This window comes from Arachis hypogaea, chromosome 12, assembly GCF_003086295.3.
Source record: "Arachis hypogaea cultivar Tifrunner chromosome 12, arahy.Tifrunner.gnm2.J5K5, whole genome shotgun sequence".
In the NCBI taxonomy this organism is placed as follows: domain Eukaryota; kingdom Viridiplantae; phylum Streptophyta; class Magnoliopsida; order Fabales; family Fabaceae; genus Arachis; species Arachis hypogaea.
In genome coordinates this window covers 97,284,610-97,300,923 of record NC_092047.1, presented here as the reverse complement: position 1 = coordinate 97,300,923, position 16,314 = coordinate 97,284,610, and the positions used below count along the sequence as shown (strand labels likewise).

The window sequence follows — 16,314 nt, the reverse complement described above, 5'->3', positions numbered from 1 at the left end:
AAATCATATCGAATTGACTGATCTAACCAAAAATTGGTTAATCGGACATTAATTAAGTCCGATTTAGTATTCTAACCGTTTAAAGAAACAAACCGCTTAAGCTGACACTTGACCAAACCTGGCTCTTCTAATATAAAGACCAAATTGACAACCACTAAGCTAATTTGTTTTTGGTTATCTTTCATGCTTTTTAAAGCATATATTTTATTTTTAATTGATATCCTAATTAATACACACATATATATACAAAAATATTTAACTCTTATTTTTATATTTAACACTTTTAAAATTAATTTATTTTTTTAATGGTATACAATTATTAACATAAACATTAAATTTTATTAAATATATATATATATATATATATATATATATTAAAAAGTAAATAAAATGCTTTTATTAATTATAAAATATTTTTGCTATTTATAATTATTTGATCTATTAATATTAATTTTTTTCAGCACATATTTGGATAATTTAATAAGTATAAATTAATTTAATATAAAAATTACTTATTCTAAAAGAAACTTATATATAATTAATTAAATTATAATTATACCTAGATTTTGAATTTATTTCTTAGATATAGTTTATGAATTATTATTTTTATTACGTCAAATTAAATATTATTGTAGTAATATTAATTAATTTTATATTTATTTTTATATTAATTATTTTTAAAATTTAAAACTTAATTATATTTAAAATATTAATAAAAATATATATTTTAAATTTTTAATTATTTTATAAATTTTATTTAAATACGAACTGAATCAACCAGATTCAATCAGTAATCTATTTATTAAATTAATAAACTAATAAACTAATAAATCAATAATCTAACTACCTCCACCACCTTTTCTGACATCTGTGGACAAAACTTCCTGAGGATTCCCGCAACAAGAAAAGCACAGATTCGGTTTCTGCTCACATGTAGTTTTCTGTTTTCGACTCCTTTTTCTACTTATCATCTTTTAAAAAGCTTCCGTACCAGAATTTTCACTCTACTAGGGTTTAATAACCTGTTTGCATTCCGAGAAAAAAAATTGAAAGAAAAATGACGAACGAAATCCGATTCTTCGAGCTCAACACCGGAGCCAAGATCCCCTCCGTCGGCCTGGGAACATGGCAGTCCAATCCTGGCCTCGTCGGTGAAGCTGTTGCCGCTGCCATCAAGGTTTCCACTTAATCCATTTCATCCTCACACTTATGCTTTCTAATTTCGATTTTTCTCAAATTTGATTTTGGTAAGGCTTGTTCTACTTGTTTGATGTTTGTTACTACTATTATCACTCTACATGCCGTCTTTTTTCTCTCAGAAGTTCATTTCCTTAACTATGTATTATCATTGAATTGAATTACACGGTTGGTTAAGTTGAGTTTTTAAATTTTGTTTTCTGTTTTGCTATTTTGTCAATCACTTAGTTTCAGTTTCCGTACAGTGATAATGTATAAGGAACACAGCTATATGCTTTTGAATTGCGCTGCGGTTTTCATCACTCATGATGGCTGTGGTGTGTGTTGCGATTAGTGGCATTGTTGTCATGACAAACGTGGTTGTTGCTGGTTATCATCATGATATGTTTATTGACATAGGAGCTATATTGTTGTGGTGGACTGCAATTAAAAATATCTCATGTTCTTGTTCTATTTGATGATGATTCATATTTAATTGGTTTGATGTATGTTACAGATTGGTTATCGCCACATTGATTGTGCTCAAATATATGGCAATGAGAAGGAGGTAATTGACATAAATTAGGATTCTTTTATTCTCTTTTTGTATTGATGTTGTGTTCTGCTACATTGATTCTATAACATTAACTAACTATTTGGAGCAAATGATTGAAATGATGGTTGGTTGGGTACAAAAGAAATTATTTCACTGTGATTGCAGATTGGTGTTGTGTTGAAGAAGCTTTTGGATGAGGGTGTAGTGAAACGTGAGGATTTGTGGATTACCTCTAAACTATGGTTTGTTTTTAGATTCTAGAATTTAGATTATTAGTTTGCTTTCCATGTTTAAGCCTTTAAGTTAAAGTAATTCTGATAGCATTATGCTAGCATGTATCTTTGTTAATCTTCCTTGAATAGAACCCAAGTATTTGAGATGTGTCCTGCAGGAATACCGATCATGCTCCAGAAGATGTGCCACTAGCACTGGACAGGACTTTGAAAGATTTGCAGCTTGATTATGTGGATTTGTACCTTGTATGTAATATCACCAAATCTCCAATATTCTCTAACTGTTTGATGCTAAAAATTTAAATATATGCAATTAATTATTTTATTACTTTCGAACTTGATTATTTTGTCTATATATAATTTGTTTTGAATTTTAGAGGGAAGTATTGTATCTGGATTTACATGATACAGCCTTTCAATATGAAGTCATTAAGCTAAATATACTTTCCGTTTTAACTTTTCATTTGTAGGAAAAATGCTTCCACTTATAGCTTGGTTTACAGATGGTATATAGCTTTGCTAAATGCCATATGCATAAATTTTTCTATTCTAAAATGTTCTTATGCAACAATTGTAAATCAGTTGTTAACCATGTGTCTTCATTCGAGGAAGTCCAAATTAGTACTTCATGCACGTGCTACATTGCTCTGACTTTTATGTGTTTTTAATGCGTGTATAATATTGTATCGAATAATTTCAGAATTTGGCATGGTATTGTTAATAGACAGGTTATATACGCATACTCTGTTGTAATCTGCAAACTGACAATTCCGCCCTTTCAGATTCACTGGCCTGCTCCAATGAAGAAAGGATCAGTGGGCTTTAAGCCTGAAAATCTTGTGCCGCCTGACATACCTAGCACTTGGAGAGCAATGGAAGCACTATATGACTCTGGCAAGGCTCGAGCTATAGGTGTAAGCAATTTCTCCTCCAAGAAGCTTGGGGACTTGCTGGAGGTTGCTCGGGTTCCTCCTGCTGTCAACCAGGTGGAGTGTCATCCTTCTTGGCAGCAGGACAAACTCCGGGCTTTCTGCAAATCCAAAGGTGTCCACCTCTCTGTAAGTCAGCAAATGTTGGATGATCTCTCGTGTTTGCACCATGTTGGCTATTTTCATCAATCATCCTGTTGTTTTCAGGCTTTCTTTTATTTTTTGGTAGAGAGTGTTGCTAGTTGGTAGAAAATTTGATAGAATCTAGCTCTGAGGTGGTTCGTGAATGTTTGAAGTAGGTTTGTAGTAATCAACTTGGGGTTTGGGGGTTTTTTTTTTTTTTTTTCGGGGGGGGGGAGACTAAATAGAGTGTAGTCCAAATGTCCAATGGACAAATGCGGAAGATGATCTAAGAAAATTGAGTAAAACTATTAAAGTAGGTTTGTGAAAGTTCATTTTTTGTTTGATTTTTTTCTTACATGAATTGTGTGACCTTTTAATTGCATTTCTGTAGGGCTATTCACCTTTGGGCTCCCCGGGAACAACCTGGCTGAAAAGTGATGTTCTTAAGCATCCAGTTCTAAATATGATTGCAGAGAAACTAGGCAAGACTCCTGCGCAGGTAGCTCTGAGGTGGGGACTGCAAATGGGCCATAGTGTGCTGCCCAAGAGTACACATGAAGCAAGAATAAGGGAAAATTTTGATGTTTTTGGCTGGTCTATACCGGAAGACCTATTTGCTAAATTTTCTGAGATTGAACAAGTGAGTATTCAGCTTTCATAGTATCTCAACCTAAATATGTTTAGCAGTTATGTTTATATTGCAGGTACCTCTTGAAGCATTAAATCTAAAATGTTTTGTCGGAATTTTGTTTTATAAATTAAGTATATGGCGCTTTTACTAATTGATTTTGGATTCTGTTTTGTCACAAACATCCCAGCTTGTTTTCTTCCTATGCTTTGAGGCTGAGGAGTTGAGATTCATGTAGATTAGAAGCTTTGTAAGCATGGTGCTTGTCAAATAAATAATTTTTTTTTTGACATCTCTTAATCTAATTCTGAGATAGTTGGCTTTTCACTTGTTATTATGGCCTATATCATTGGTTGTTTATTGTTCCCGTTCTTAGTTCATGCATCAAGCTTGAAAAGTTTTTTTTCATGAGGAAACATATTAGATATGAAATTACGTATTTATTTCACTAAATAAGTTAAGCTTTTGGGATAATTAGTTCTTGACATTAAGTATCAGACTGTATGATATTATCCTGTGGATTGCGGAAGGTGTTCTTTACTTCCATGGTAGCAAACAGTTTTTTCTGAAGTGTTCTTCGTTGTTGCAGGCACGATTAGTGAGGGGTACCACTTTCATTCATGAAACTTACGGTGTCTACAGATCTCTTGAGCAATTTTGGGATGGTGAAATCTAAGCTCGTTGCACAACATTATGGACGCATGGTGTAAGAGAAGGCTTTGAAAGTGTGAAACTGCACAAAAAAAAAAAAAAAAAAAGAAAAAGAAAAAGAAAAAGTCATTCTCATTGTTCTTATATCTCAGCAGAAAACTAATTTGCTGAGCTGTTGACATGGTTCTTATTAAATTTCATGAATTGAGATCACACCATTGTGCACATTTTTTCGTTATCATTGCTATTGTTATTGTGGCTTAGACCACGATGTGTACTTACAGATTTAGTTATTTGAACTGGTCTTTTAAGTATTTGAGTGAAAGATAAATAGGTTATAGTCTTTTTTAACCGTGAACATTTTGGCATTTCAAAATTGAAAAATACATTTAAGTCTTTCACTTTTAATAATGCACGACAATTATATCTCTTTGTGGAGTTGGGGTTGAAGAACGGTAATGGAGAATGCTGATGTAGAGAGAAGAGTGATGATGTGTAGTGGAGGGTTGGCAAAAAAATAAAGAGACAAATACGTCCCCTCTGCCAGATCCCGGGGCAAAAAAGAGCTGCTATTGAGTTGATGCAAAAGCTAGAGAGGCAACTAATCAAATTTAATGTAATAATGTACAATACAGTTATTGACGGATTATGCAAAGAGGATCTTGTAAATAAGGCAGGAAAATTTTCTGAGATGGTTGCACGTGGAATTTCTCCTGTTGTTATCACTTATTCACAATTTATGCTGTGCGGATCAGTTAGAAGAAGCTACTCAATTGCTGAATCAAATGGTGCAAACTAACATCAAACCTAATCTTCATACATGTAGCATACTGATTGATGCATTGTGTAAGGACGGAAAAACCACAGAAGCTCACTAAGTGTTTCATTTGATGTTGCAAAGAGGTCTTAAACTTTGCTTTAATAAATGGGTATTTTCTTGCGAAGAAAGTGAGTAAGGTAACTACTTTATTTGATGATATGGTGAAAATGGACTTTAAACGTAATGTTCGGAGTTATAATATCATGATTGATGGATATTGTAAAATCAAAAGAGTTGATAAAGCTCTTAGTTTGTTCAAAGAGATGCCTCAAAGAAATTTGTCGTATGTGCAAGATCAGATGCTTGCTCGTGGTAAATGTCCTGATTTAAATACTTACAATATCTTGTTAGACAGGGCAAAGGAGTTCGTCCTCGTATGGTCACATACGCGATACTTATTGATGGATTGCGCAAATGTGGGAGACTTAAAACAGCACAACAGCTTTTCCAACATCTCCTAATCAATGGCCACTAATTGAATGTCAGAGCATATAATGTTATGATCAAATGGACTTTATAAAGAGGGCCTATTTGATGAAGTCATGGTCTTACCTTTAGAAATGGATAAAATTATAAAAAAGATTGCTTCCTTAACATAGTAACTTATGAAATATTTATAGGGCTCTTCTTGAAAAGAATGAAAATGGTAAAGGCAGAAGAATTCCTTCATGAAATAATCTCTAAAGGAGTTCTGAAGCTTTGGGCACGTTTTTCTCATTAGTTAAACTAAGTTGTCAATTAATTTATTGAGTTTGTAGATTGGCTTGCCTCTTATCCCTGGTTATTGGAAGCTTTGATTCCTGTGAATTTGCCGTAGTCAAATGGCCATGTTTCTTAATTTTAGATCTTTGAATTGGTTACACTAGTAGTTATTATTGTTATTTTATTATTATTATTGTGACTAATTTGAATTGATTAATAATCAAAGGTACAGTTTATTTGTCAGAAATAGATTAGTATGATAGAACTTTATAAAATAGAAATTTGGTTTTTAATGTACAGTATATAGAATTAGAATAGAGATGATTTTATGGCAAATTACAAAGATGCTTGATGTAAATGCAAAAGACGAACTTAATAAGATTTTTATATGTTAGTCTGGTAATAGCTTTCAGAATTCAGAAAGCTAGAATTGTGAAGAGAATACATGGTTCCTCATGGTGACCATCATAGGTCACAAATCATATACTTGGGATGAAGAGTTGTGTTATATAAACATATTACAATAGAATTCAACGCCGGTGAGGTGGACAGCCTATGTCAATTTAGGGCAAGGCGAAAGGTGGCAAGCCTCGGCAGAGAGGTCTGGGAAAGGGCCGGTTGGCAACTGATCTAGGCTTAGCTCTTAGCAGCACCAGCGGCAAATAGATGCATGATTAATCCATTCTTCACATCCAGCCTTTAGCATTGTTTCAAGCGACGTCCACTCTTTAAATTATTTCCTAAATCATTGCTCGTAAATGGAAGTATAAATAAGTGAATACATGAATCTTTAGAACTTCAGCTACTATTCATTAAGCTTGCATCAAATTTCAACAAATCTAATGCATATACTGATTTTTAAATAACACACGTTTAGAACCTGAGGATATCAAGGGGAAAGCAACTTTCAAAGTTCCAACCATGCTACCTCATATTGAACCATGAAAATATCCATCCAAGAAATTGTAAACATGAGAGATATCCACATTATTTGATGCCGTTGGATGTTCTAAGGATCCTATCTACCTCCATAGGAATGCTTCTCTTGCAATTAGTACTCTTTAAGAACTTACACATGCAAATTGCAGAATCACATTCAGAGGAAACCACGCATGAATCCAGTTAGTGGTTAATCGAATACCAATTCACAAGCGTTTTGATTTTTTTTTTTTTTTAAAGAAAGGAAACAATTCCCAAACTTATTATTGCCAAAATCAGCAATATCCTTTTGCCACAATCATGCATTTAACATTTCTGTTGATATATAAGAGTAAAGAGCAAAGATACCAACATTATTTGAAAAAGCATATGGCAAACCTGTTTCCATTGTATATAAATTATTTCATAAAAGAGAATTGATATTTTGAAATAAGGGATTGATATTATTTAAATTATTTCCTTGGATATTAGTTTTCGTGACTTCTGCACTTGAGTCTAAAACAACCTCACAAAACAACTTAACAAAATCAATTAAGATAAAAGGAAGCAGAACATTGACAAAAAGCTGTCAAAAGGGGGTTTGAGATAATGAATTTTTTGGTTTAACGGATCTTTAGATTGTTAAGTTTCATTTAGCCTCATTTAGCAACCCAATAGCAGATCTTGTGTATCCCACCTTACAAAGGCCATTAATCAATGTCCCAAGACTCTTGCCCTGTTACGAAATTCCAATGCTCTCCTAACCATGCCGTTTATACAGAACCCTTTCAATAGGGTGGTTAACCAAGGATGACAAAGGAACCGATTAACCAAGCTATTCATTGTAATTAGAAGGTTTTTCATGGGTCTCGTGTCAAAGCACAAATACAGAAGAATACAGTTGCAGCCGTGGGTGCAGAACAATGATATATGCAAAGTTTGATTGGGAGAAACAAGATTGGGTCTTGTTGAAGGTTGATTTGAGACACTCACACCCATGTTCAACCAAAAAGGCAATGCACTACCACGAGTATAGGGAGTTAACCATATATGCGAAGTGTGTGATTGATGATAATGATGAGGCTGACATTCGACCCAACAAGACATTTCTAGCATTGGCTAATGAGGTTGGTTTACATTTCGTCAAGACTCTGATGTAAATACGGATGTTAAGAAGATATTGAATTTTTTCATGCAAATTAAGGAGATAAATCCGAACTACTTCTACGCAGTGAATTTGGATGAGGATTATAAGTTTAGGAGTGTAGTTTGGGTGGATGCAAGGTGTAGGGTGTCTTACGAATATTATGAAGACGTTGTGTCATTTGATACCACGTACAACACGAACTAGTAATATTTATTTACGTTGATGTTGTTTACTTTTTTTTTTTTGTTATTTTTTGTAATAGTTGGATGTTCTTATATGTGGTTGTTTTCCGTAAGTCTACTGTATAACATAAGGCATGAGATTTACCATGGTGGTTCACACTGATGAAAGAGGCGAACAGAAATCCATGCCTAAACGAAAAACAACTACGTATAAGAACATCCAACTATTACAAAAAATAACAAAAAAGTAAATAGCATCAACGTAATTTAAAATTACTGGTTTGTGTTGTATGTGGTATCAAATGACACTACGTCTCCATAATATTCATAAGACGCCCTGCACCTTGCATTCACCCAAACTACACTCCTAAACTTATAAATCCTCGTCCATATTCACTACGTAAAAGAAGTTTGGATTTATCTCCTTCATTCGCATGGTAATTCAACATCTCCTTAACGTTCACGTTGACATTAGTGGATCGGAGTCTTGATGAAATGTAATTCCTTACACCCTTCTCTGAGAAGTCAAGGTTCGACGACCCACCAACCTCGTTAGCCAATGCTATGAATGTCTTGTTGGATCGAATGTCAGCCTCATCATTATCTTCAATCACACACTTCGTATGCATGGTCAACTCCCTATACTCGTGGTAATGCACTTTTTTAGTTGAACATAAGTGTGAGTGCCTCAAATCAACCTTCAACAAGACCCAATCTTGCTTCTCCTTGTCAAACTTTGCATATATTTTTGCTCTGCACCCCACGGCTGCAACCATGTTCTTTTGAGTTGGTGCTTTGACACGAGACCCGTGGAAACCTTCCCGATTACAATAAATAGCTTGGTTAATCGGTTCCTTTGTCGTTCTGTTAAATGCTGTGATCCGTATCTTACTTACGAAACCGATTTTCTTTGCGTAACTCGCATAAAATTCCTGAACCAGTTTCAAATGCTAAAACCGCATCCCAACTCTTGGTATTTTGTCTTCGCCAAGGCAACTGTGATCCGGTAACTGCGTATCAGTGCAAAACAAACATCAGTCGATGAACACAAGGATTAATGGTTAATTCAAATATGCAGTTCACGAAAAACCAACCATAAACTAGAGCCCAAACTTCATCATTAAGATCCATCTCATTACTTCCAAACTCAGTAACGTCCCTAACTTCCATGGCCTACCATCGAACATACACATACAAACTCAAATAAACAACCTAATTAGATACGATACCATGAAATAAATATCAACTAAAAAAACCTCCCATCATCAACCAAAAGAAGTCAAACCAAATACAAAATAAGAGACTTCTAGTTGTGTTAAAAACTCTAATAATAAACAATCATCCTAGAAATTTTGTCTTTTATAACTCTACATGTTTGAATAAAATCAACATATTTTCCAAATTGAAAAAGGAATACGGGTGTTAGGTTTAAAAAAAAAATGAACACATCCTCACCATAACAAATAAGTCTAATTGTGATATGCATCCTCATCATTAAAAAACTTAGAAATTAAAACTCTAATTATTTTTAAACAACGTAAAAACTGTACCACATGATTCATTAACACATCTAAAGTCTTCATACATGTATTCATATTTTAAATATACTACCATAACAGCAACGTAAAAACTGTACCACATGATTCATTAACACATCTAAAGTCTTCATACATGTATTTATATTTTAAATAGGTGCCTTCTGTGGTAGCTTGTTGTTTGGTGGCTAAGAATAACTTTTTTTTGACCATCCAATGATACAAGGGCACATGTGCAGTAGACAGTTAAACGAAAGAGTGCACCAACTTTTAGTCAAAGCTAGCAATGAGTGCTAAGTGCGGTAACAATAAATATTTATTCCAGGGACATGAGCGGGATTTTGGGTTCCAAAAACAGGACTTTGATATGGGCCAAAGTTTGGGTCTGACAAAAACATATAGTTGAAAAATTGGCTAGATATCCAAAAATTTCTTAGACAATAACTAAGATTTATAGCCCAAAAGGAGAGGTAAATTATGAATTCCATTGTAGACGAAATTCAAAAAAAAGGATAAAAAAGTGGTTCTTATATGTCTGATTTAAAAAGAAAAGAAAAAAAATCATGCAATAATTTTTTGTTATGTTAATTAGGATAAGCTTTAAGAATGATATTCGGTTGTTGATTTGCTGACTCAAATTAATTATAGATTCTGTGCAGCAAGATTAATGTATGAAATGAAAACCATAAAAAAAAGTTTGAGAATAAAATTTAGTTATATTAATTTAAGTATTAGATTCAATTGAAAAAAAATAATTCATCGTTGTAATTTTAAAATTTAAAGTACTTCTTTGAGAATAAGAATTTGTTTATTGTGTTAGAAGCTAAAACTCGAGTGAGAAAAATTCTAAAAGAACCTTTTGTTGCTTTTAAGGAGACAAATTACGTAGTAGTATTAATTATATTAATAATATTTAGAAAACAATAAAAATTAGTTTAATATAAATAATTATAGATTATTTTATTTAATATTTATTAATTATTATTAAAATAATTATATAATTTAAATATAACAAATATGTAATTATAGATGTATAATAAAATAATTGATTAAATTAAAATTTTCTAATATTAAAGATTTTTTTGTTATCATAAAGCGTAAGTAATCTTAAGTTTTAATTTAATTGGTTTGAAAATTTTGTATTTATAAAATTCAACAATAATCAAGATTCTTCGGACAATGCGTACGCTTTTGGTTTAAGCCAACATTTCATTATTGAAAAAGCGTGTGTATTGTCGGAAGTGTCTTGATTATTATTGAATTTTACAAATATAAATTTTTTAAACCAATTAAATTAAAATTTAAGATTATTTATGATTTATGATAATAAAAAAATTTTAATATGAAAAAATTTTAATTTAATCAATTATTTTATTATACATCTATAAATATATATTTATTATATTTAAAATTATATAATTATTTTAATAATAATTATTAAATATTAAATAAGATAATTTATAAATTAGATTATAAATCTTAGTTATTGTCTAAGAATTTTTTGGTCATCCAACCAGTTTTTCAATTTTACGTTTTTGTCAGACCTAAACTTTGACCAATGTCAAAGTGTTGTTTTTGGAATCCAAAATTTCATCCATGTCCCTGCAGTAAACTATTAATGTTACCCTACTTAGCACTAACGGCTAGTTTTGACCGAAAATTAGTGCACTCTTTCATTTGATTGCTTGCTGCACGTGTCCTTATTCCATTGGATGGTAAAAAAAAGCTATCCTTAGCCACTGAACAATAAATCACCACAAAACTCACCTTTTAAATATACTATCATATCAGCTTTAGATGCATCGAGAATTAATATCTTGAATTGTTGAAATAAAAGAGAATAATCCATTTGCATTAAGAATAATGATCTCATTTATGTCCGTCAGTTTGTGTATATAATGAAACAACAATGAATAAGAAAACCACTAACTTTAATTTCCACTAAAGAGCCTCATTGGCTCATTCAGCAATATAATAAGCACAAATTAAAAGATTTTCTACTAAAAAAAAATACCTACCGAATATTTGTCTGCCATACAACAAATAGTTAATGTTATTATAATTAATATTAAAAATGAATAAAGAATTCTGAATTTTAAATTAAATAAATGTATTAAAAAGAAAGAGTATTATTTTTTAATATAAAAATTTAATTGTGAACATACACAGGCACCTATACTCGATTATTGTTGAGGGATCTAATACACAGTTTCACATCATATATATCCAAATTCTTCATCTATGATGATATCACTATTAAGAAAATATGACTTGAAACCTGGAATAAATATATAATACGAGGTGTCAATTTTTTTTCGATTTCCTGCAATTGTTTCACATGTATTTAATATTTTATTAGATGCAGAAATTCTTCTTCAACATGAGTTTAATTTGTGATATACTTAAGTGAGTGTAAGTGGATTGTTGAAGAAAACCAATAATTTTTTTTTAGTGGAGAATCTCATTTAGCAAGCAGTAAACATTTGATGATGAATACTAAGAATAACCATCTTATTTTTATGAAATTAAACATCCATTATCAATGCATCAACCTTCAATTGCTTACCTTGTTAGATTGTTCACCCTCCACGTCGCAAAGATTGAAAAGGTTGTCAATTGAATGCGTCGAATTGTCGTGAGTGAACGAAGATGAGACATGACAAACCGGTTCAACCAAATTAGACTCCATTTACGTGGATGTGAGGGGTGATGTACGTTAGAAAGGGCAGCCGCGAATGTCCGATTCGACGGATCTGTCGCAGATGAAGAGGATGCGACGGTGGACACGGTGGGTTGCGGGGGCCTGCACCATCTGCGCGTTGGTGGGCTGCGCGAAGGACAACTTGTACGCGAACGGTGATAGTTTTGCAAGTGTAAGGAGTGTTGAATTTAGTCTCACATCAAAGAAAGCAAGGAAGAGTGAGAAGTTTATAAGATGAGAGACCCATTAACTTGAAACCTTAAGGTTTTGAGTTGGATGTGGTGTCTTCTCATCTTATGTTCTCTCGCTTGATTCTTCCCCGAAGTCTCCCGGTGGTCGAGAGCTATACTCGTGGTGGTGGAGGAGCTAGAAAGAGGGGGAGTTGATGCTTAATTGTTACGTCAAAGAAAGCAAGGAAGAGTGTTGACCCATTAACTGGGAGTGGATCCTCTCTAGTGGAAAAAGAGTGGATGATGTCCAGTGTTTAATCTCACCCTTTATTGCTTTCTCTCTTATTTATTTTTGGTCCCACTTATAGAATTAAAGGTGAGAGATCACACTTTATTCTCTCAAGTGTTGAAAAAACTGGAGAGGATCCATTTCTCCATTAACTTGACACCTTAAGGTTTTGAGTTGGATGTAGTGTCTTCTCATCTTATGTTCTCTCGCTTGATTCCTCCCCGAAGTCTCCCCGGTGGTCGAGAGCTCTCCACGATTAGTCCAACAAACGATGGCCTGCTTGAACGTTGGCGTAGAGGTTGGTGGCGTCGGTTGCGACTGGGCGGCGGTGACTAGTGTTCTGATCGGCGACAGTCCAGCAAGAGTGGGAGACAATCGGCGGCTGGTGCAGAACGCAGTTCACATGCAGAACGCGCGGCTAGAAGAGTAGAAGTGATGAATTGTGTAACTGCTCCATGTTTATCAAATCCTTATTTTTTTTTAAATTCAAAATCTGATATTATTAGAAATATATTAATCATCTAATTAAATATTTTAATTTTAATTTTTTTTAATCTTATTGTTCACATTGTTTATTAAATTCATTGTCTTTTTATACTTTTTTTTATTTTTATTCTAATTTTTTTCTTTTATTTAAGGACTGAATTTAAAGGTTCTTGGCATTGTCTGCAGATATTCAACCTACTTCAATTTGATTAAAGCGGAATGCCAACCTGACTCGAAATAGATAGGGTTGGTGCGAAACGGATGGAACTACATAAAAAATATAGTAGAAACGAAAAAAGTCGGCTCTTAAACTAATTCGGATTCCACTTCTTAACTCTTTGATAGGTTAAGTTCATGATCTTATAAGGCAAGATTAAACCTAAAATTAAGAATAGTAAATTTGAATTTGGATAAACTCATGAGTATACTCGATTTTATATATATATATTTTAATACTTAATTATATGTTTTATACTTTTAGTTTATATTTTATAATAATAATAATAATATATAATTTTGCACATAATTATAATATTTACATTTGTTAAATATATGAAAGGTCTCCGTTAGCTTTTTTGTTGTAGGTGAAGGATTACCATGTGTTCATAACACGCAGCGGAAGAAAAGAAGGTAATCCTAAAGATCTATTTTGTGCTTAAACTTTATTCCAATAATAATATATAGATCAGATCTACATACCTATGTACGCTAGTAAAAAATTACTTTCTCCTTCGATGGTACGAAGGCACTATGCATATCCACACCGAGACCAACCTTTGCTGTCAACTCCTTGACCAATGGACATCTGATCTAAATTGAGAAACCTCTTGCAACTCTTTGCACGCCATAAAATTCTTCTCCAAGAATTACGCTCACATACATTTATGTGTGTAGAGGCAAAAGAATAAAACTCTTGTTATTCTCTTCTGTTTCTCATCATTTCTCTACTCTTGGCATACATATATATAGTATGAGATTTGTTACTGATTTTAAATTTGATTCTCAATTCAAATTTAAATCATATCTTGTTATTTTAAATCATATCAGTTAGGATCTCATCCAAATTTAGAATTCAAGTTTAGATACAGAATAACTAATTATTCTCAAATCTCATATAATATTCACAATTATCATACTATTATTATATTCTTGGTGCTAGCAAAGAATATAATAATATTTCATTTGAATTAATATAATTATTTATTTGATCAAATCAAAATAATAATTAAATAATTCTACAGCAAAGGTTAGAACACTCGTTAGTGTGTGACCCCATAGGTTCAATACTAAGCGGGTAGTAAATTAGTCATACTAAATTTACTAATCAAGGTTGGCGTCTAGCAACACTCCTCAACGACCCGATAGTATGAAGTAATATATTTTTACTAAGAACCTTAGAAGAACAAAGTATAATTCCTTCCATCTTTCCAACTCTTGGTTAACCCTTAGAGTATGGTTTAATTGTCAAACTCTAACTTGTTACCATTATTATAATGAACTGTGAATGACTTAAGAAACTCATTCCTTTATTCATTCAATCTCCTTGGCCATGGTTTATTCATCTCATTCATTATAATCATAGAGCTCAAACTCTTTACCGAGAGTTGACGGATTTCTTATTGATTGATCATTAATTCTACAAGTATTTACATCATACCCAATATCCATTCAACTAGCACCCTAGGGTATTAGGTGTCCGGGATCAAAGTATAATAAATATGTTGTTAATTACTATGATAGTCACAGGTCAAAGGAAACTTTATTACTATGTTCATCTTGAGAATATCCTATTGACAAATATGCGGTAATTATAACCATTAGGAATTCTCAGAGTGAGTCAGTTCAATGGTCATATCCCTATATACACCATCTATATATATAATTTAATAAATGAGATCTATTAATCTTCATCCAATGAAGACCATTATATATATATATATATATATATATATATATATATATATATATATATATATATATATTAATCTTTCCGAATTATTAATGTCCTTTTTAATAATCCTATGACCAAGAACAATTTAGATTAAATTATAAAAGATTTATCTCTCAATATTATGATCACTATCACAATGATAAATCTCTAAATTTAATCAAGGACCTTATTATATTAACATTTTAATATAATAACAATAACAAATTATTTGACACGTGATTGATTGGATCGTAGTCATACTACTTATTCCCAACAGTAGGTAATCCCACAAATATTTGCGGGTGCTGCCTTTTTTTTATCATTTCTCACGGGTCAATTAAAAAAAGAACAATGCTACATGATCAACAAATATTATTATTATTATTACCTAATATTTGACTAGCAATAATTTGCACCTATATTACGAACGTTTTACACACAACAAGCATATAATTTATACCCAAATTTCTCAAAATTTTCACACATAAATTAATAAAATTTATTTGTTGAAGACAATTTAGTGTTTGTACTAACTAAATAATAGTCGAAAATACTAAAAATTACTGCCCCAAAAATTTTTCTAAAAAAGAAAAGCTAAAAGAGCAGTTCTATACTAACAGTGAAAACACCTGCATTCTTCAAGGATAAAGTGGTTAATATTAATTCTAAAGAATCCCAAAGTCACATGAAATCAAGAAACGGGGAATAAGCTATAGACATATACAAACAGTTCGCGATTATCTAATTTGTCACGTCAACAAAAATAATTAATTTCCAAATTCACTAATTCAATCGACATTTAAACACAATTAATTGGATAGTCGTGTAAAAACCTATATTAAAAACTAGCGCGACAACTTTAATAATTAAGACATATGGGCAGTGCCAACATCGATAAAGTAGCAAAGGCAGAAGTGGAAAGAAAGGGTCACTATTTCTGGCACACGGTGGAAAAGAAGAGGGTGGAGGAGGGAGACGGAGAATGTCATGCAAGTTGTTTAAAGTGGCCATTTAATTTAATTCAATTGGCTTAGCAAGTTAGCATGTATTCTCACATTCTCATTTAAATATTTCATGTGATACAATCCTATTATATATAGAATTACAAGGATGGGACTAATATGCGAATGTATGGTTA

General features: G+C 32.2%; 1 protein-coding gene across 1 annotated transcript; it reads left to right on the top strand.

Annotated features, from left to right (window-relative positions):
* Positions 1 to 789: 789 nt before the first annotated feature.
* Positions 790 to 4,610, top strand: LOC112727795 (NADPH-dependent aldo-keto reductase, chloroplastic). The gene is made up of 7 exons (XM_025777694.3): positions 790 to 1,177; positions 1,694 to 1,744; positions 1,898 to 1,974; positions 2,124 to 2,211; positions 2,748 to 3,023; positions 3,409 to 3,657; positions 4,235 to 4,610. The coding sequence occupies exons 1-7, from the start codon at positions 1,058 to 1,060 to the stop codon at positions 4,319 to 4,321; spliced, it is 948 nt and encodes a 315-aa protein (XP_025633479.1). The 5' UTR covers positions 790 to 1,057; the 3' UTR covers positions 4,322 to 4,610.
* The last annotated feature ends 11,704 nt before the right edge of the window (positions 4,611 to 16,314 follow it).